Consider the following 19,643-nt stretch of genomic DNA (forward strand, 5'->3'; position numbering starts at 1 on the left):
GCAATAGCATTGGTAGATATTGCCTTATTGAGACAAGATCCCCCTCTGCAATGAGGGGAATATTTATCAAGAATATGTATCCAGTTCCAACAGCGACAGAGCGACACAGACGGAGAATGGGTTCTAAAAATAGTCCGATATCAATCAATCAATACATCAATAGATCAATAGATCAAGATCCATTTAGTCTTTCGTACGAAATAGGAGTGCAGTGGTGCTCTGTTGCAGAAAATTAATCAGTCTGTCCGTGATCTTTAGGTCTAGACTCAATTAGGGATGAAGTGCTTGTGATAAAGAGATGTTTTATCAAGCTAGCTACTTTTAATTTTCTAAGATTTACATGTGTAATATTGCAAAAAAAAAATTTTTGTATGGAAAATACTTAATTATTTTGGTTATATACTGTATGTAGAAACATCCTCACTATATGACATATATATACTAATGCAATGATTAGCATTGTACTGAACGATACCTTGTCTAAGACATTCATGTGTATAGTTTTGCATGTATAAAATACAGATGTTTTTCTTATCCCCCCCCCTCCATCTCAGACTACAAGCCTGAGAACAAGTACCACTGTTGATGCAATTTTACAAAACAATCAAAAACAGACGGAAAAGGAATAATCCACCAATTGTATTGATATTCTGAGATGTCTGTACTTAATTTATTCCGATTCATTTCTTTATTGGTGATGCTGGCTGACAAAATGTGCAACGTTTAATTCCATGAGTTTGATTTTTATTTTCTGAAATCTATTTCTGTTTTCCTGCTTATGGACCGCTCCTTTCTGAAGGAGAGCCATTAAAAATGAGCTGAGCATTCTCAAAAAAAAAAAAAAAAAAAGCCAATGCTGAACTTGATTCATTAAGCCTTGTTGAGGGACCAAAAATGTACTTCTATTTTCAATCGATAAATAAAAGAATGACGCATTAACGATGTGGATGATGGTTGTCTTTATATTAGCGCTGGATCCCACTGCGGCCACACACCAGATGTTTGGTCAGAAAGTAAGCAGGTAAGACGTGCCCCTACAGGAGATATAAAGCCTGCTCTCTCTCATTATGGTGCCCTGCTGTCAGGCCTGGCTCAGGTGTGCTCCCCTCTCTCCTGGGGCACTCGACTCTCCACAGCAGCCAGGCGGATGCATTAATCAATCGCTGCAATTATGATTTCAGATCAACTGCAGCCCAGGGAATAAAGGCTGGACACAGGCTTCCTGGCTTCACCACCGATACGCAACCATGTCTGACGCACACACAGTCACAGACAATGAATCGGTCTTCACGAGAGAATGAATGAATGAATGAATGAATGAATGGGCATAGGATAATCCCTTTCCAGACGCAAAGTGCACTGCAAAATTGTTTAAAAAATAAATAAATAAAAGAATACATGACGATCGACAATAGAGGAGCCAGGAACGAGAGCTGATCAAAGCCAGGCCAGTGCCTTGTATTCTCTGCACATTTCTCCCCTGATCCCTCCCACTCACCTCTCACAACTCAACAGAAAAAAAAAAAAACACACAGAAAACTCAGATCAAAATCAAGGTGATAAAATCTGAGGCAGAAAAGCAGGGCTCCAACTGTAGGGAGGTGGGCATGTGCGAGAGCATTACAAAATACACACAAATAAAAATATACACCTATAACAGATTCCCAGCACAATCAGTTCATTCACGATATGAAAAAGTTAATAACGGAATCCAGTACAGTCACTTCCAAACCAACTCTCTTTATTTGAACCGTAATGGTGACAATGTTTCTTCACTTTGCAATAAGAGGTTGAAGCCTGGCGAGGGAAGGGCTGGTATTTGTACACCTAATCCTGTAGGTGACTGCTTGGGGGGCAGGGAGGAAAGAGCTTAAAAATAAGAATTTGGGCACTACAGAATAGAATTAGAATAGAATAGAAATAGAATATTCTGGAATATTACTATCACTAAGATTGTTACAGGGATAGAGCCATCAAACCCCATTAAATTCCAACCAGAGCCGAGGAGAACAAAGGGAGGCAGGTGGAACGCTACATACGGTGCAGATTTCAGTGTCAGCAGCTCCATTTTGCCACCGGCTCCAAAAATCATTAAAATCAATAGGGCCACCAGCTGCACTGCTAACAGACAAACCAATGAGATTTATTTTTATTTTTTTCTGAAAGAGAGGCAATACTTTTAAATTTGCAGATATCCACAAGTTCTAAACCCCACCATCCGGCTCAACACTCATCCAAGGGGTCTGCAGTACATGGACAACCCAGTGAAGGTGTAAGAAAAAGCCTCCCAGCGCCCTCTCCTCCAAACAGTCTAATGTCATTGGCACGGCACAGAGGACGAACTGCCGTATGTGAAGAAAACTAAACTTGTGCGTTTATTGTAGCTTAGGCTCACGTTTCTGTCTATTCCCATTCAGCCCCTTGGATGTGAAAGTCAGTAACTCCAGTCTGGGCCACATTTCCATCTACAGAGACGTTCAACAGGTAAACAGGTCGCTCTCTTGCTGGTGTAAACTTGCACCCTAATTTTCAGTCGCTCTCCATTTTCAAACCTACTAAGAACAAGCAAAGTGAGCCCCTATTCCCCCCTGCAATGCACACTGGGGCATCACAAAGGAAATCATTGAATGTGCAAAAGCAAACAAAAAATAAATAAATAGCATCAATACCCACCTTGAAGAAACAGTTTTGCCCTCATTAATACAAACTACAGCCCCCTCACTGCTGCTTTAAGAATTTGATTAAACACATCCCCAATGCATTGTTCATAATGACAATATGTATAATATTGCAAAGTTTGCTGTCAAGTCATTGTAAACCAGGAGGGGAAGGAGGTGGTGGGTGGGTGGGGGCTTCACGGCTTTTTATAAGCGTCTTGAAGACCCCTTAACAGAAAGAAAAATAATAAATAATGGATGTGAAAAACCCATCTTCCCAGGATCACCATAAAACTGAATTGCACTTCTGTTTTCACGGTCTGTGTCGAGATCAAATTAAAAATTAAAAATCACAAAACACTACCAAATCTGTTGGGTTGGGATGCTCTCTTTTATATAAATTAAAAAAAATAATAAAAATAAAAATAAACTGAACAAAACAAAAAGAAACCAAAACATTCCTGGATGGAAAGGGGGAAGAGTCCAGCTGCGCAGGTTTTAAAAACTCCGTTCCCTTTCCCCAAAGCCCTTCACAGCATGCAGATTTGAAATCGCTTCTCTTTTTATTATAATAATCATCATTATTACCATTATTATTCCTTACACATCACAAATGTGTATCTATTATACTGCAAAGGATAACTGAAAAATGTAGTAGTCTAATAAAACAAAATAATCAAAAACAAAAAAACAATAGTGCATCTAAAATGGCTTTGCACAACAGTTCCACACATCCGTACGGGAACGGGGTTTGTCCACATGCCTCGGGATGAGGGCTTCTCTTTCGGGAAAGGGGGAAGGAGCAGGGAGGGTGGGGGAATCTATATTTAAAAAAAAAAAAAAAAAAAAGTCAAATATTGGCGTCAGTTGGCGAGATGGAACAAACAGGACGCGGTTTCTCTCCATCGCTTCCCTCCTTCATTTCCTTTCTGTTCCTCTTCTCTTTGTCATTCACTCTGTAGCGCACAGCCCGGAGTGAAAGTCCGCTGACAAGTCCATAAAAAAGAAAAAAAAAAAGGCGAAGTAACACTGCTCTCCACAGCTGTTCTGGGAGGAAACCCCAATGGGAAAAAGGGGAAAACTAAACCTGATAAAGAAAGAAAAGAAAGTTCAATCATTTGCTTTAACATCTGGTCACGTTTTCTTGTTTTTCCCCGTTTAAGGGTTGTAAACACAAGCTAAAGAAATGTTCGGGGTTACAGTTCAGAGCTGTGTTGCATGACTGAAATAAGGTTTAAAACATAGGGCCTTGGTAATAGGACCCTTTTCATGAATAAATAAAACCCATAAATAAATAAAGCACCAAATCCAAGCGTTGGCTGGTCGAGGGCAGACTGTGGGAAGCCTGGACAGGTTATAACGGCGTACACAGTTGTGGGGAGAAACCCCATTCCGTTTTAGGTTGAAGAGTGAGGAACGATTTTAGTATTCAGAGCGTTTGCAGGACAGTTATTTATTTAAAAGACTGAATCCTCTCCAGCCCTGTCGGATTGATCAGAGCTCTGAATCATCTTTACTTTTAATGTTTTCCAACACAAATGAAAAAGGGATTTCTTCCCCTCTCCTGCTTTCGTTTCAGATAAAGCCACGTCAAGCTGCCACCAATATCTCCGATAGCCTCTCTCATCCCCCCAGTCACCCCAGCCTGCCTCCCTGCCTCCAGCTCTCCTGCGATTGCTACACTCTCCTCACGTACCTGTGCTCAGTGATGCTATGAGGATGTGTGGGTGGCGTGGATGACTCACACTTTACTACTGAAACCCATTACAGATGCAGCTCCCCCCCCAATCAATTCCGATTCCCATTATACTTGTCCTCTGCATCACGATTGATTTAAAAAAAATATTTTGTAGCACAAAAGGAGAGTCTCAGTGTTAAGAGAGCTGGGCTGCAGTGTGTTCAGTGTCTCAATGAGGGGCTGCAGTGTGTTATGTGGCACAGTGCGTAGTGTGTTCAGAGGCTCTGTGTCACGAGTTTGAGGGATGCGGTTAACTATGGGTTACAGCCCAAGAAAAACTAAAAATACATAAAATAAATTCTGCACAAAGAAGGAAAGTACAGAAATAAAAGACACGCCCAGACACAGACACTCAAACGGGGATAAGTTTTGTTGAAGCGAGTAAAGCCGGGCAGAGCGCCGAGAGATGGGAGGGGCTGCTTAAGATGCAGTAGCTTCTTGTGAATGAGTCATCGGGAGCCGAGCGGCTGGGGCTGCAGCACCGACATGAATGAATAGAGGAGCCGCTTGGGGGGGGGGGATGGAAGAGAAGAAAACCCTGGAAAGCTGATTATACTGCAGCGCTCTCCATCCTCCCACGCAGCCTCCCACACCACAACGCTCTCCGGCTAACTCGTCAGCTACAACCCCCCTGGGAGGGGTGGTGGGATTTCTACACAAACGAAGAACCCCCCCCCACCTGAGAGAGAGAGAGAGACACACACACACACACAAACTCATCGACACTCACCAATACAGTGTGTCAGTCAGGGAGCGGGGCTGGCGGGGGCGGCTCACTGCTGCTTGCAGGTGGACAGTTTGCGGATCTTGCTGCTGGTGGACATGCCCTTCCGGGAGGGGTTGGAGGATGAGCTGGACCGCCGCTCGGTCTTTGACTTGCTGTTGAACTGGCTCGCCTCCGTGCCGTTCACACACACGGGCTTGGGTAGCCCCCGGCCGTGCTCCTGCCCATTCTGCTCCACTTCCTCCTCGGGCACCTGCCCTGTGGGGGGTGACAAGCACAGGGGATAGATTGGAGATGGGAGAACACAACAGGGGGCAGAATCAGAGATCCTAATCCTTGAAGGAAAACAAAAAGGGAGATGCGTATCTGCAGATAAAAACCTGTGGCATTGTGTGCCCTGCCTCCCTGCCGTGTGCCAATTTCACAGGTTTTTATTGAGCACCTTGTGCTCACGTTGGCATACTTAAGCCATTGAGAGCAAGTTTGGAGTGACACATATGCCAATACGATCACACCACCATTGCCCCGGTGCTCATTCTAAAAAGGGCACCGCTCCATGCAAATAGCTAATGAATGAAAAGATGCCCTTAGCCGGCTTTCTGGTCTACAGTTTTGCATTTGTATTTTTTTTTATAATTACTGTTGTTTTCCAAATGTCACTGTCTCCCCCCTGGACTGTGAGCCGACCAGACTAGCTCCCCGTAAAACTACTGCAAGCAGGGATTTTCTGGGGGAAGCTAACCGTGTATCCGAAACGGCAGGAGAGGCGTTACGGAAGTCCGCATTCAAACACTTGCGGCCGAGGGATGGAGTCGAGAGATGAAGCTGCCGTCTCTTCCTTTCTCCTCGCCCGCAAGTGTAAATGGCATGAATGCCCACAGGATTAACACGTTTCGAGAAAGGCATCTTGCGAGAGAATCGGCGCCTGAGAGTCTGCTAAAAATTAAAAACGCAACACTTTGGAACGTTGGCCCTCTGAAATACACATGTATATTTATACGTTTATTAATGCAGTACCTCCTTACTAATATCCATTCATCTCACTGCTGAGGCATCGAAAACCCTGCCCCCCCGCACAATCCCCAGAACACACCCGATCGCCAGCAACACACGCACTGTGAAATTAGTGTGGGGTGAGAAACAAAAGTTAAGTAGACACTAAACGAACAGCTGCTGAGTCCGAGAGTCCAATTTGCACTTCACAGCATAAGCTGAGCGTGTGTGTTAATTTCTAGTCCTTTAGCATGCCTTACAATAATTAAATTTTAAAAAGATAGAGAAAAAACACATTTCCCTCCGAACCCCTATGGGCTAAACTGCTGTCGCTCCACAAACCTCTTAATTGCAGGTGACCTCCTGAGCAAAAAAGAGGGTCACTCTCAAGTCTCTTATGCCACAAGCAAAAATAAATAATAAAAGGGAGCCAGAATAAGAGAAGAGAGGGGGGGTGCGGGTGGGTGGGAGTGGAAGTGCAACTGACTGCAGGATGAGTCACACCACTGTCAGGGCAACATTAACACACTCCAGCTTTAAAAATCACTCCTTTCCAGCGGTCGGGAGTGAGAGATTGGATTTGCTGGGGTTCTGGAATACATAGGGGGTGAGGGTTCTGGTGCAGGGCTGTGGTAACTGGGGTGGGGGATGGGGGTGCAAGTTGTGTAAAAGGAGAAACTAGCAAAAATCTGAAAACAAGGGGGTCGTCAGACAAATACCATTAAAGAAAAAACGTTTTTCCAGTGTGTAGCACAACACAGCTCCCGAGACGGACTGAATTGCTTTGAGGATGCTGTGCGTTTGTGTGTGCACAAGTATACAATCAGTAACCGGCTTAGCCACCAAAGCCTAGAGAGAGCAATTACCCTTATTACACAGATGCAGCCAAGCAGGGAGGCAGGCAGGCAACTCTTCCAATCCTGTATTTTTAGACCTCTCTAATCAATCTAATCAAATAACACAAACAGACAGCCGAGCCGAGCCCCTCAGTCCAAACTACGCTTTTCCATCGGAAGTAGCGGGAAGTGCAGAGGAGGGGGAGGAGGCAGTCAACAGGCTGGTGCATTACACGGCTACCCACAAAACTCACAATCGTGAAGAGCTCTGCTGGGCTAGGAAAGGTCTCCGGAAAGCATTTGTTTCGCACAACACAAAAGAGCGCTCTCTGTTGTTAATAAGCGTTTTGCATTGGAGCACAGGATGTTCTTGTTCACAATCTCCAATAAAATCAAAAAATGTTAAAAAATTAGAGTTAAAGGGCCGGAGGTGGAGATGTTGACAAGTGGTGGAGTTGTGTAACAGGAATGTTTTTGGAAACAAATCATATATATTAGACACACACACACACTTTCCCCTCACCCACACATACTTAGTAATGTGTGTGATGACTTTGTAGATACATTTTAAATACTTTATTGTTCACCTAGACCTCAGATTTTTTTTTTTTAAGCTGGCTGTACAACTAATAGCAGATTCTAACCTCAGTATCAAAGGCATGATTTCTGTATCACTAAAAGTAAAAGTAGATCGAGGGAAAATCACTTTAATTGCTGCCTATGGGACTTGGAATATATATATACATTTTTTTTCTTATTTCTATAGCTGGGATTCTAGAACGGCAACAGTTCAGTCAAAGTGGTGTTTAATTTAAATTAATAGCCCTGCAGTGTGGATGTTTCTGACTGAACTCGAGACGAAGACCTCCCTTCCCTTCGCCAATGCGACGATTGCGACTCGAAGTGTGTGACCGAGAAACCAATGCATGATAAAAAAAAAAAAAAAAAAAAAAAAAAAAGGGTGAAATCTGAAATCCCGATTCCCCCTGCCCTCCCCAACGGCTTCAAACAGAATTCCGGTAAGCAAACTTGCGATTCACTTCCATCCTTGATGCAGCCAGACAAATTGCTTAATAAGAACTTTGGGAAGAAGAACAGAATAAATGGAAATTAAATTATACATATAAAGAAGAGCGCTCCAGTCGGAACAAAAAGCAGCAGCTCCTGTGGTCCAGACTGCAGTTGACACCTCTGGAGCAGCAGGAATGAAGCTCTCAAACGAACAGCCCACGCCAGGCAGCCGAATTGGAGCTAACGGGCCGATTAATAAGACAAGACCTACAACGTCAAGCCGGCGTTCTGGTTCACCATTGTTTTCCTAGCTATAGTGGGAAACATTTACTTTCTAGCACATTGAAGTGAGTCACTGATCATTATATAGACATTTGACAGCAAAACTCAATATAGTGCAGTTGCTGTGAGAAGGTCATGAAATAAGCATATGGGGGAGGAAAAAAAAAGCTTGTTAAGATGAACAATTCCCTACCACCTCTTACTTCAAATCAAAGAGCTTTCAAATCTGTCAGGTGTTGCAGGAGACTGTTCCCTTCAGTCTTATTCACGATGAAGTGTCAAGGTTAAATAGTTGCAACACTGTAGTCAGTTAATGAGTCTCCAACAGTCTCTAAACTCCACTGGGATGGAAGAGGCAAAAAGACTATTTTGAAAGGTTTTTAGAAGCTGCAAGCCCTAGCAGACATTAGACTGCCTAGACCCATTAGAAGTGTAAAATACACCTCTCTCATAAAGCCGCATCACACTCACACATTCTATTTGCACGTCACAGCGCCAAAATACTTCCCGAGACCCACTAATCACAAAGTGGAGAACACTGGTCCAAATATAGCAGGTTGTGTTTGGCCAGTGCAGTGTCAGTGTTGGGCACACGCTGCCACAGTGACATACTGCATGCTACGAGCTCCGTATGTCAGGAAGGATGTCAGGGTTTCCAACTATTTCTCGCCTATTTCCAGTAGGGTCTATTTAGAAAGAGATTAATTGATTCGTAAAGTTGAATAAAGCAATAGGTTCTTTAAAAAATAAGATCTTGCTGACCACTACACTGCAGACGCAATAATAAAGCAAACGCAACGAATTCTGAATGAGAAGCCGTCCAAGGTCAGGGGCGGAGGGACGCCGAGAGCCGTGCCCCACATCAAGGGGGTCCGAGAGTTCTCGCACTATGCTTGACACGGAATCTTAAGCACATAAGAAGAAGGCGGGGGGGGGGGGAATGTGACTGAAACTTTCTATTTTTAATTAATCCGACTCGGTAAATCTGCACTGCAGGCCTGCTCCCCTGCGATTTCGATTCTCGCCGACTCCACTCTCCCGGCTCTGACCTTAAACGATCAATCTGCTTGATGAATGTATTTTTTATGACTTCCGCCAGGGCCCATGACTCACTGGCAGGCAGATCCTGCCCACAGACTGATGCAATCAAGAGCCTGGCTGATCAAATCCGCCCTCTGGAGCGGAGATTGGCAGTTGCGTCTATTTAAAGTAGGTGTAGCAGACCCTTACAGAGCCAACACATCACCACGGGAGTCCTCAATTAAATTAAAATTATGAATAATAATGTTCGCAATTCGGCCATCTTAAGTCATAAACTCAAGTGTTATTTAAAAGTAAGGCAGGGATTGGGTTGGCAGCTGAGGTAGAATGTAATTTTTATTCAACCGAAGGCGATTATTAACTTGTCCCTGCTTCAATCCCAGTGTTCCTGTAGCGCTTAATTGTGTAGCTGGAAGACCCAACCGAGTGATTTTTCTCTAAAATGTGTCGTTCACTACAGTCAACCTCAGCACGTGACTGATTCAGAGAGACAAAGTGCGTGAAAAAGAAGGTTTTTCGACATTTTAATTACACGCTATGAAGGATCTCACATGACTCACTCAGACCTTCTTCGCAGAGCAATCACGGCAAACGTAGGCATCCGCTTTTCCCAATTGCAATGCTAAATTACACCCAATCAACATAATTTAATGGTTCCCAGACAAATCAATCCCTATTATCTTAATAATCGGTTCATGCAGTGCTAGTGGCAACTTCTGCTGATATCGTCTTACCCTGCTTAGACAAAGAGACACCCAAAGCCATCAATGTGGATTTGAAGGTCATGACACTTCGAGTCATGAAATTTTATTTTTAATTGGCAGGAGAACTGGTCTTCGACAGCCGAAATAAATCTGCACCTCGGAAATCATTGCTATTCAAATTCACAAAGGCAATTAGACCGAGGGACCCTGTGAAGAATTGGCTCCTGCAAGAGAGGTGCTAATAAAAAGGACCGTTTGGGGAAAAACTGAAAAACGTTACAGCTCCTCGAAGGACTTGTATCTCTTTGTCATCAGTCTCTCCTCTACATCCCCATTTCTCATCTTTCATGGCTGGAATTATACTGCTCCCCCCTCCCCATCTCTCTCCTCCGTTCCTGCTCGATTGAGTCGTCCCTCAGTGCTGACCTAAATACGCTTTTGGGAAATTAAAACAGCAGAAACATGACTATAGCTAGATTTCCCCTGAAGAAACACAGACACGGCAGCTCGCAACAGGGGGACAGAGGTGTAGCAACAGCCTTTGTCCTCTACCAATCAGACCATACAAACCAGACACTCCTGGGTGGATCAATGTTTAAAATTTACACAGAAGTCAATCCAGACAGGGATGTGCATTAAAGCAAAATTTTACAGTGGGCTCTTTCTTCATCCTAGAGATATTACACATGGGCTGTGTCTCTGACTCAAAGGGGCTTGCTTTCTCACAAAGTCTGCGTTTCTTGAGACAGGAGAACATAGAACTACTGCAACGCACAAAGCTGACAGTTTTAGCAAACTTTTGGTAATCTGTTTGGCTCATGTCCATTCTAAACCTTTTGAAAAGAAACCGGCATCATTTCCACGTACACACAACGCTTAAAACGACATCATAGGCCAGTCTTATGAAGTCAAACTAAAAATAGTTTTTCCTGTGAAATAAACAGGACATCTGTCCCAAGCTTGGAAAAATTGTATCTTACATTTCCATTGTATGCCATTAATTATTCACTGCTAGACTAATAGATTAATACATACTTTTATTGAATGCATAATTCAGTGTGAGCAGAACACATGAGAGCCATCGTTGACAGTGGAAATTCATAGTCTGAGACAGACTGGAAGACATGGAGATTGGTAAAGGTGCATGCATTACATCAGCACACCAGTCATAGTGTCAGCCATTCCAGAATAATCTGTATGTGCAGACCAGAGGCAGGGGGGTTACTTTTTGATTTTGAATATTAAAGTGCATTTAATTTCACATGGATTGTTCTCAGTCAAATTACTTATCCGTTTTAAACCTCATTACGTGTATGATAATGAAGTGACCGACAACAGAGCAAAGTGGGTAAACGGGGAGGGGGGGCAAGTGTGGGCAAGGCATGCAATTAAATTAATTTTGAATTTTGTGATGAAATTTGTGATCCAAAGATTAACGTGTGCATATAAAATTTGAAAAGCCACAGTTGCATGCTAACACACAAAAAAATACATGGCTGTTGAGTAGAAGAAATCATTTGCATTTCTGATGGGGGGGGTTAATGGAAAAGGTCATGTTGCCAGGCTACACAAACTCCAAACATCACTTCAGTTTCAATCTGCGTTCAACAAAAAAAAATTAAAATGAATGCCGCAACAAAGCAAAACAAAAAGCATAATTTTATTGAGGTCCAGCTTCTCCCATTTGCGTAACAGAGACAATAGCCCGTCTGACTGGGATGGACGGTGATGTGCGAAAACGTATTGAACCCCAGTATACCCCTAACCTGCGAGGAGTAAAAGCATCCGAATAGAAAACTCTTCACACGTCTATAATACTGCATGCTGTTAATGAGCATCAAGTACTGCACAAAATCACATGTTAATAGATGTATAAAGAACTACTTGTGATCTATACAACAGTGACCAGAAATGTGCGAGGCTCTCACACCAGACCAGTTATGCTTTAGTCGTTTGTACAGTTCATTTCCTGATGCTTAATGTGAAACTCATAGGGGACAGTGAACCAGCCCTAGAAACCGACAGCTATTACTGGATGCGGTTCTGCAGGTCACTACACTTCCTTCTGCTTTGTTTTTATCAATCCGCTGTGTACGGGCACTTTGTGGTTGTCCGGACACCGGTCTCTGGATTAATCTGGCCAATCTGTGGCCTTCCCCCTGACGTGCGAGGAGAGCGGAGGGATGGGGAGAGGCAACCTGTGCCATGCCTATGGATGCACACTTTAGTGTAAGCACAGGGTCGCCCAACTCTGCTCCTGCACAGCGGAAATGAATCCTGCGGTTTGCATTCTCAACTTGATACCTGAATGAACTCATTATTTGTTTTACATGAACAATTTCATCGAAGTCATCAGAATGTGATGGTTTAAGAGGCCTATAAAAATGTGATGGATGACTGCTGTTGTGGACACTGTTGTGGACACTGTTGGGGAACTGCGATAGCCATTACCAGAGGAAAGGAAACTAACAAAACATAACTGTGGAGCAGTCAGGACTCTGGACTGGAGTGGAGGGTCAAGGGTTCAATCCCAGGTGGGGGACACTGCTGTTGTACCCTTGAGCAAGATACTGTACCTAGATTGATCCAGTAAAAACACAGCTGTATGAATGGGTGATTGTATATAATAAAATGCAATAACAATTGTAAGTCGCCGTGGAAGAGAGCGACTGCCAAGAAATATAATGAAAATAATAATACAAATCAGAAAACACTCCTTTACCATGGAGTTCAAGTCAAAAGTATTATAAACACAGTAGCATCTTCCACTGCTCAATTACAATCAACCCCCTGGTCCAAGTCAATGTGAAATTAGCAAAAGATAAATACACATCTCCCCCACTGTGGACAGCCAGGATAAAAGAGGCAAGGGGAGGGGAAAAATTAGAAAAAAAGTATAACTTGGATGTCATGCTTTTAAAAATGGGAGCAGCTTTGATGAGGCCATGTTGCTGAAGGCTCAGACTCTGAGGGCTTTATATCTACATTTAGCCAAGGAAGATTTGAATTGCTGAATTGCAAGAACAGATAATGCAAAAATGAATAAATAAAAATGCATGGTTACATTACATAAGCAGATATTTTCTTTTTATGGCACCATTGTTAATGGACAAAGCCATTATTTAGAACTTGATTATTACAAGTCATAGGTTTTATGCCAACTGCTAATTCTAAGTCTCAATTCAAGCCATATTTATCAGCATTTCAGCAGATCTGCATTAGCCTGACAGCTCAATAGTAGCTCTGCAATGCAACCCATCATCACTGCGCAGACCACACAAATAAATAATAGCTTACACTCAGCGGAATATAACAAATACAAAAATACTGCAGAAGCACACTTATTTTCTGCATTGATATCATGATTTAGATCTGTTGAGATCTCTTTGGCAACACACTGCCTTAAACCAGCTTCCAGTAACAGGGGATACCTAGAATTTTGTTTTTTTTGGGAACATCATAAATTTGATCTAGCGTCAGTGACCTGATTGGGCTGATAATTCAGAAATCACTAGAGAGAACCATGTCAAATATAAAAATCGCCATTCATTCACCCACTTCGACATCTTCAAGGCTGTTATTCAGATTCTTTCAATATTTAGAATTCCCCACTAAGACAAGAAAAAAAATCAGACTGGCCCTGTTTTAATGAATAGAGTTAACCTCTCACGCAGACCGATGCCATTTATAAATGCCGTTCACAACACAGTGAGAAACAGAGCATCGGTCTCCATCAGAGCTTTATCTCGGACATACTGGACATCAGGGGAGAGACATCGCCTTATCAGACTAGAGAAGCTGGGGACGATCCAAGAGAGACGGTCGGGAGAAGCGAAAAGAGGAACCGTCTCCTTAAACACGCGCAGCCAATCAATTTCAGCCCATCAGCTTGTGTTACATAATCTAATGCGCAATTACTCAATCTCCTAATCAGTCTTGAAAATGCAATTTCCCGCATGAAAAAAAAAAGATTCTCTCTGGATGCCAACCCAAATGCAAATTTAAATTTAGGAAAAAAAAAAAAAGCATCTCCATTGATAAGAGATCTTTTTGCCACAGGCTCCAAGCGTGATGGATGTTTCAAAAAGACCATACCATTAATAAATGCTGCATGTCTAGACAGGGGGGGAGTTACATAATCCCAAGTCGTGTAATATTATTCATTTAATATTTAATCACTCAAGTTTTACTTTGATGGGAATCTCTTTTAACTGTCATCGCCTTAAGATTTTCCTCTTACGCACCAAAAGAATAGTCTGCCCCTCAGAGAGACTTCCTCTGCATACACAAACAAGTGGGATTCAGGAAAGAGTACACAGCTAACAGCTAAAACACAATTAGTCATTTGCAAACTAGCAGACACAAAAGTGGGAATGCTGATGCAGTAGACTACCAGGGTGACAAACAAAGCTTTCAAGCAGAAGGCAAAATTTAAACTCCTTCAAATCAAAACTCATTTTTTAAGGGGGTGGTGAGAAAAGCAAACTGGAAGTGTATATGCATATGTATATGTATGTGCTCCCCTCACCTGGCACTGTGAAGTCCTGAGTGTAGATGATGTCGTCCTCCCCGTCAAAGAGCTCGTCCTCCTCTTCCTCAGTGTAGCCGTGCAGGTCCTCCAGGTAGGGCACGACTGTCATGCTGCGCCACTGGTCCTTGGTGTCCGGGCTGGGGGGGATAGGCACGGGGGGCTCTGAGGGCGGGTGTTTCTTCCGGACCCAGCTGGGGAAGCACAACACAAATCAAAATAAAAAAGCAGTTAAAAACAAGTGTTAAAATTAGGTGCCTCCTGTAAACGCAGGTCTCCGTTAAGGTTAGGATGACATTTCTACAGAGTTAATTGAATTGGCTCTCCTTCCAAACAAAGATAGAACATTCATATCCTCCAAAATTAATTAGGAGCCCGTAATTGGCATCAAATTAGGCATTTCACGAAAGCAGTCTAATGAAAAGCACCCAAATCTGTCTGATCAGTGATGAAACCTTTCCTATAAAAAAAAGTCCTTTAGTTTTTTTTTTTTTAGGTCAGACTGTCTGGGGAATTGGTGCCCGAGATTGGGAGGACTTCATGGATTCACATTATGAAATTCATTATAAAAAACAACAAAATGAAAGACAAAGGCGACGACTCCAATGAATATACTAATTCAGTTTTGGAAGTCGTTATTTAATTAAAAGATCTGGATTTTATATTTAAGACCTACAGTGAGGGGAAAAAAGTATTTGATCCCCTGCTGATTTTGCATGTTTGCCCACTGACAAAGAAATGATCAGTCTATAATTTTAATGGTAGGTGTATTTTAACAGTGAGAGACAGAATAACAACAAAAAAATCCAGAAAAACGCATTTCAAAAAAGTTATAAATTGATTTGCATGTTAATGAGGGAAATAAGTATTTGATCCCCTATCAATCAGCAAGATTTCTGGCTCCCAGGTGTCTTTTATACAGGTAACGAGCTGAGATTAAGAGCACTCTCTTAAAGGGACTCTCCTAATCTCAGCTTGATACCTGTATAAAAGACACCTGTCCACAGAAGCAATCAATCAATCAGATTCCAAACTCTCCACCATGGCCAAGACCAAAGAGCTGTCCAAGGATGTCAGGGACAAGATTGTAGACCTACACAAGGCTGGAATGGGCTACAAGACCATCGCCAAGCAGCTTAGTGAGAAGGTGACAACAGTTGGTGCGATTATTCACAAATGGAAGAAACACAAAATAACTGTCAGTCTCCCTCGGTCTGGGGCTCCATGCAAGATCTCACCTCATGGAGTTTCAATGATCTTGAGAACGGTGAGGAATCAGCCCAGAACTACACGGGAGCATCTTGTTAATGATCTCAAGGCAGCTGGGACCATAGTCACCAAGAAAACAATTGGTAACACACTACGCCGTGAAGGACTGAAATCCTGCAGCGCCCGCAAGGTCCCCCTGCTCAAGAAAGCACATGCACAAGCCCGTCTGAAGTTTGCCAATGAACATCTGAATGATTCAGAGGAGAACTGGGTGAAAGTGTTGTGGTCAGATGAGACCAAAATCGAGCTCTTTGGCATCAACTCAACTTGCCGTGTTTGGAGGAGGAGGAGGAATGACCCCAAGAACACCATCCCCACCGTCAAACATGGAGGTGGAAACATTATGCTTTGGGGGTGTTTTTCTGCTAAGGGGACAGGACAACTGCACCGCATCAAAGGGACGATGGACGGGGCCATGTACCGTCAAATCTTGGGTGAGAACTTCCTTCCCTCAGCCAGGGCATTGAAAATGGGTCGTGGATGGGTATTCCAGCATGACAATGACCCAAAACACACAGCCAAGGCAACAAAGGAGTGGCTCAAGAAGAAGCACATTAAGGTCCTGGAGTGGCCTAGCCAGTCTCCAGACCTTAATCCCATAGAAAATCTGTGGAGGGAGCTGAAGGTTCGAGTTGTCAAACGTCGGCCTCGAAACCTTAATGACTTGGAGAGGATCTGCAAAGAGGAGTGGGACAAAATCCCTCCTGAGATGTGTGCAAACCTGGTGGCCAACTACAAGAAACGTCTGACCTCTGTGATTGCCAACAAGGGTTTTGCCACCAAGTACTAAGTCGAAGGGGTCAAATACTTATTTCCCTCATTAACATGCAAATCAATGTATAACTTTTTTTAAATGCGTTTTTCTGGATTTTTTTGTTGTTATTCTGTCTCTCACTGTTAAAATACACCTACCATTAAAATTATATACTGATCATTTCTTTGTCAGTGGGCAAACATACAAAATCGGCAGGGGATCAAATACTTTTTTCCCCCCTCACTGTATGCCTAAATTTGCTACCAAATTGACAATATGCAAGTTTATATGCTGGAGGTGCAGCAATAAAAAAAAGACACTACGATGCTAGAAGATTAAGTATTTTCAGAAAAGATCAGACTGACACCATTGCAGGCCACTCTCAAACAAAATACCATCCCTACACCATTAAAACAAAAAAATGCATTTAGAAACACACACACACACACACACACACACACACACACACACACCAGAAAATTCATTCATGTCACTAGCTGCGATTTTGCTCAGTGTGCTAGACACCTCCATTAGCGGGCTGTCACTCACATGGGCTCGCACCTCTTCAATGAGCTCTCTCATTCATTCACCTAAGGGCCAAATCCTACGCAGAGGAAGTGGGACACATTTCAAAGAGTTTCCTCCTAATGAGCGCCTGGTGCAAAACAGCTGGTACTCCCTGGAGCACCAATAGTCTCCTTATGAATATTAAAGATGTGCCTTGCTATTTGTCTTAATTATAGCTCACAGAGGTATTAACCACTGCAAGGCCAATGTGCGAGAACCTCAGCCCCAAATCACCCCATTCTCTTAGATGTAGATAGTTTTTTCTCAATGAAGGATAGATACTTAAAAGCCTCGCAAATTCACAGCTTTTCCAATACAAGCATGCTGCAGACCAAACAAAACCCAAAAGCGGGAGAGAACAGGGAGACTTCTTCAAATGAATCATGGCAAATGAGGCAAAGCAAAGTGTTCATGAGGAAACACAGGCATCTCCAATGTCATGGATTTTAAAGTCACCCATGTGAAATTTACCTTAAATTTGTTTTGTAACCCCCCACCCCCACCACCAAATGTCTTAAGGACATTTATGTTAAGGAGTCCGGCTAATGAAGCTGGAACATCAAACATCATTAGAGCGTGTGTGGGAAATTATGTCCCATTGTTCTGCCTTCCACAGGGCCTGTTGTCTGAAGTACTGGGTCCTGCTTCAGACCACATATCAAAGAGAAAAGAAAAACTTGAGATCAAATTTCACGTTCTTCCTTCCTCAAGCTCTCAAAGGCACAGGACAGCACTGCCTGTCTGTACATCACGTACAGCAGAAAGGACTAGTCTTTCACAAAGCAAGGATGTGCATGGTTTGGAAATGGTGCTTTGGAAGGTGGCGCTGGGTCGGCCCAGAGGGAACAGCTACCCCTACACCTGCTTTGAGGAACAACAAGGAGGAGAGGAAAATCCCAACACCGCCTCTGGAGAGAGAAATACGTTTTGTTCTGCGGAGCTATCAATGCTGTGTCTTTCAAAAGCTAAATCAGTTTAAGAAGCGGGGATTTAGAGGATGTGTGGGCAAACTCTAGGGAAACCACACACATACACACACGGTTTAGGATTTCTTCATCATTACTCTGAAATAATTAACAAATCACCACCCCCAGCTCCTGGATGTCACAAAGCCTACGGCTTATCCCCACCCCCTGACAATGAACAGACCCTCTGCCTTCATCCTAAGAAAGATGAAAACTAGGTTCATGTATTCAGTGATGTCCCTAAAGAGAAGAGCATTACTGAGTCATCGCAAGTGGAATTCCATAGGCAATGTCTCCACCCTCAGACACGATTGCCCGCTGTCTAATGACTGAAAAGTATCGTTAACCTGCATTGTTTAAATGTGTTGCATAACAAAAGGCCATTACATACACACTTTTTTTTTTTTTTTTTTTTTAAGTGTAAACCCTGAACCCAAATATGCCATCTCGGTTCATTCTCAGTATCTTTAGCCCTTGCTTTAAGTAGCCTACTGTCTCCCCAAGTGACTGTGTGCTGCCCCTAGATCTGTCCGTCTGTTCTTCTAATGGCCCCAAAAAAGCAGCAGAAAGTTTTTAAAAATAAAAGGCGGACTACAAAACTTTTCGTTTACCTTCTATCAGAAACCAAACAGGCTTTTCTGTAACCAACCTTACACAAGCGTGGTGGCTTTGCTGGAGAGTTTATATTCCAGCCTAAATGCACACTGGGAAGACTGGTCTTTAAAAGAACCAAACCATCATATTAAAATCATCACTCTCTCCCCCAAGTTCTAGTAACCACGAGACGAGGCAAATTAATGGCATTTGTCAGACCAGCCGGGAGAATAGGGTCTCTTAATGACCATCATCCGTCTAATCCGGGCCAGCGCTGTCCACAGCCACCCACAGATGTGCTCCAGCATCTGCAGAGGATGGCGGCTCCGGTCACACAGCTCCAAGCTGGCGGACCGCGGTGCTGCTTCTGTCAGGATGACTGGGGAGCCGTGGGAATCCAGCCAGGGCAGTCGGCAATCAGAGTGGGCGAGATCTGACCGCCTGACTCACTCAATCACTCGGGGCCTGCTTCACACCTCCAGGACCGACCCGACGGCCTGGAGAGCAGATACAGAAGCACACAGAGCACCACTGCCTAGCACATCCAAACGATATCTCGTGGTGTGAGAGGATAAATACAGAGGTATATATAGGCTGGTGCATAAAAAGTGAGACTGAACATAAAGTGGGCAAATCCCCAGATAAACCCATATTGTTATTTCTAGAAGCTAACTGGTCCCAGATTTTTTCCTGCCCGGTCAAACCCCTTCGAAGGAAATAAAGACGAAACAAAACCAGTTTGAATCTAGCATGCACATTGGACTATTGCTGGATAAACTTGAGGCAGGAATTATATATTAGAATCCATCACATTTGCCGATGAAACCTGAAGGAAACAAATGGTAATAGCCAGTCCTATTCACTGCAGCGGGGGGTGATGTTGTTTGATTAATGACATTTGCAAGTGCAGGGACGTTCGTAAAGGACTCGCAGGCGGTTGATTAACAGCAGAGTCTACAGTAAGCTAAATAAAATTGACT

At 43.2% G+C, this 19,643-nt stretch overlaps 1 protein-coding gene across 2 annotated transcripts in view; it reads right to left on the minus strand.

Annotated features, from left to right (window-relative positions):
* Nucleotides 1–1,720: 1,720 nt before the first annotated feature.
* stk11 (serine/threonine kinase 11) overlaps nucleotides 1,721–19,643 on the minus strand; it is a 39,186-nt gene continuing 21,263 nt past the window's right edge. For both annotated transcript variants that reach the window (XM_066695326.1, XM_066695327.1), the window contains 3 exons: nucleotides 14,515–14,708; nucleotides 5,126–5,377; nucleotides 1,721–3,744 (listed from right to left, as the gene is read on the minus strand). In XM_066695326.1, coding sequence (XP_066551423.1) covers nucleotides 5,169–5,377; nucleotides 14,515–14,708 — 403 coding nt within the window. In that variant the 3' untranslated portion in view covers nucleotides 1,721–3,744; nucleotides 5,126–5,168. The remainder of the gene's footprint in view (nucleotides 3,745–5,125; nucleotides 5,378–14,514; nucleotides 14,709–19,643) is intronic.

Source organism: Amia ocellicauda, chromosome 22 (genome assembly GCF_036373705.1).
Source record: "Amia ocellicauda isolate fAmiCal2 chromosome 22, fAmiCal2.hap1, whole genome shotgun sequence".
Taxonomy (NCBI): Eukaryota; Metazoa; Chordata; class Actinopteri; order Amiiformes; family Amiidae; genus Amia; species Amia ocellicauda.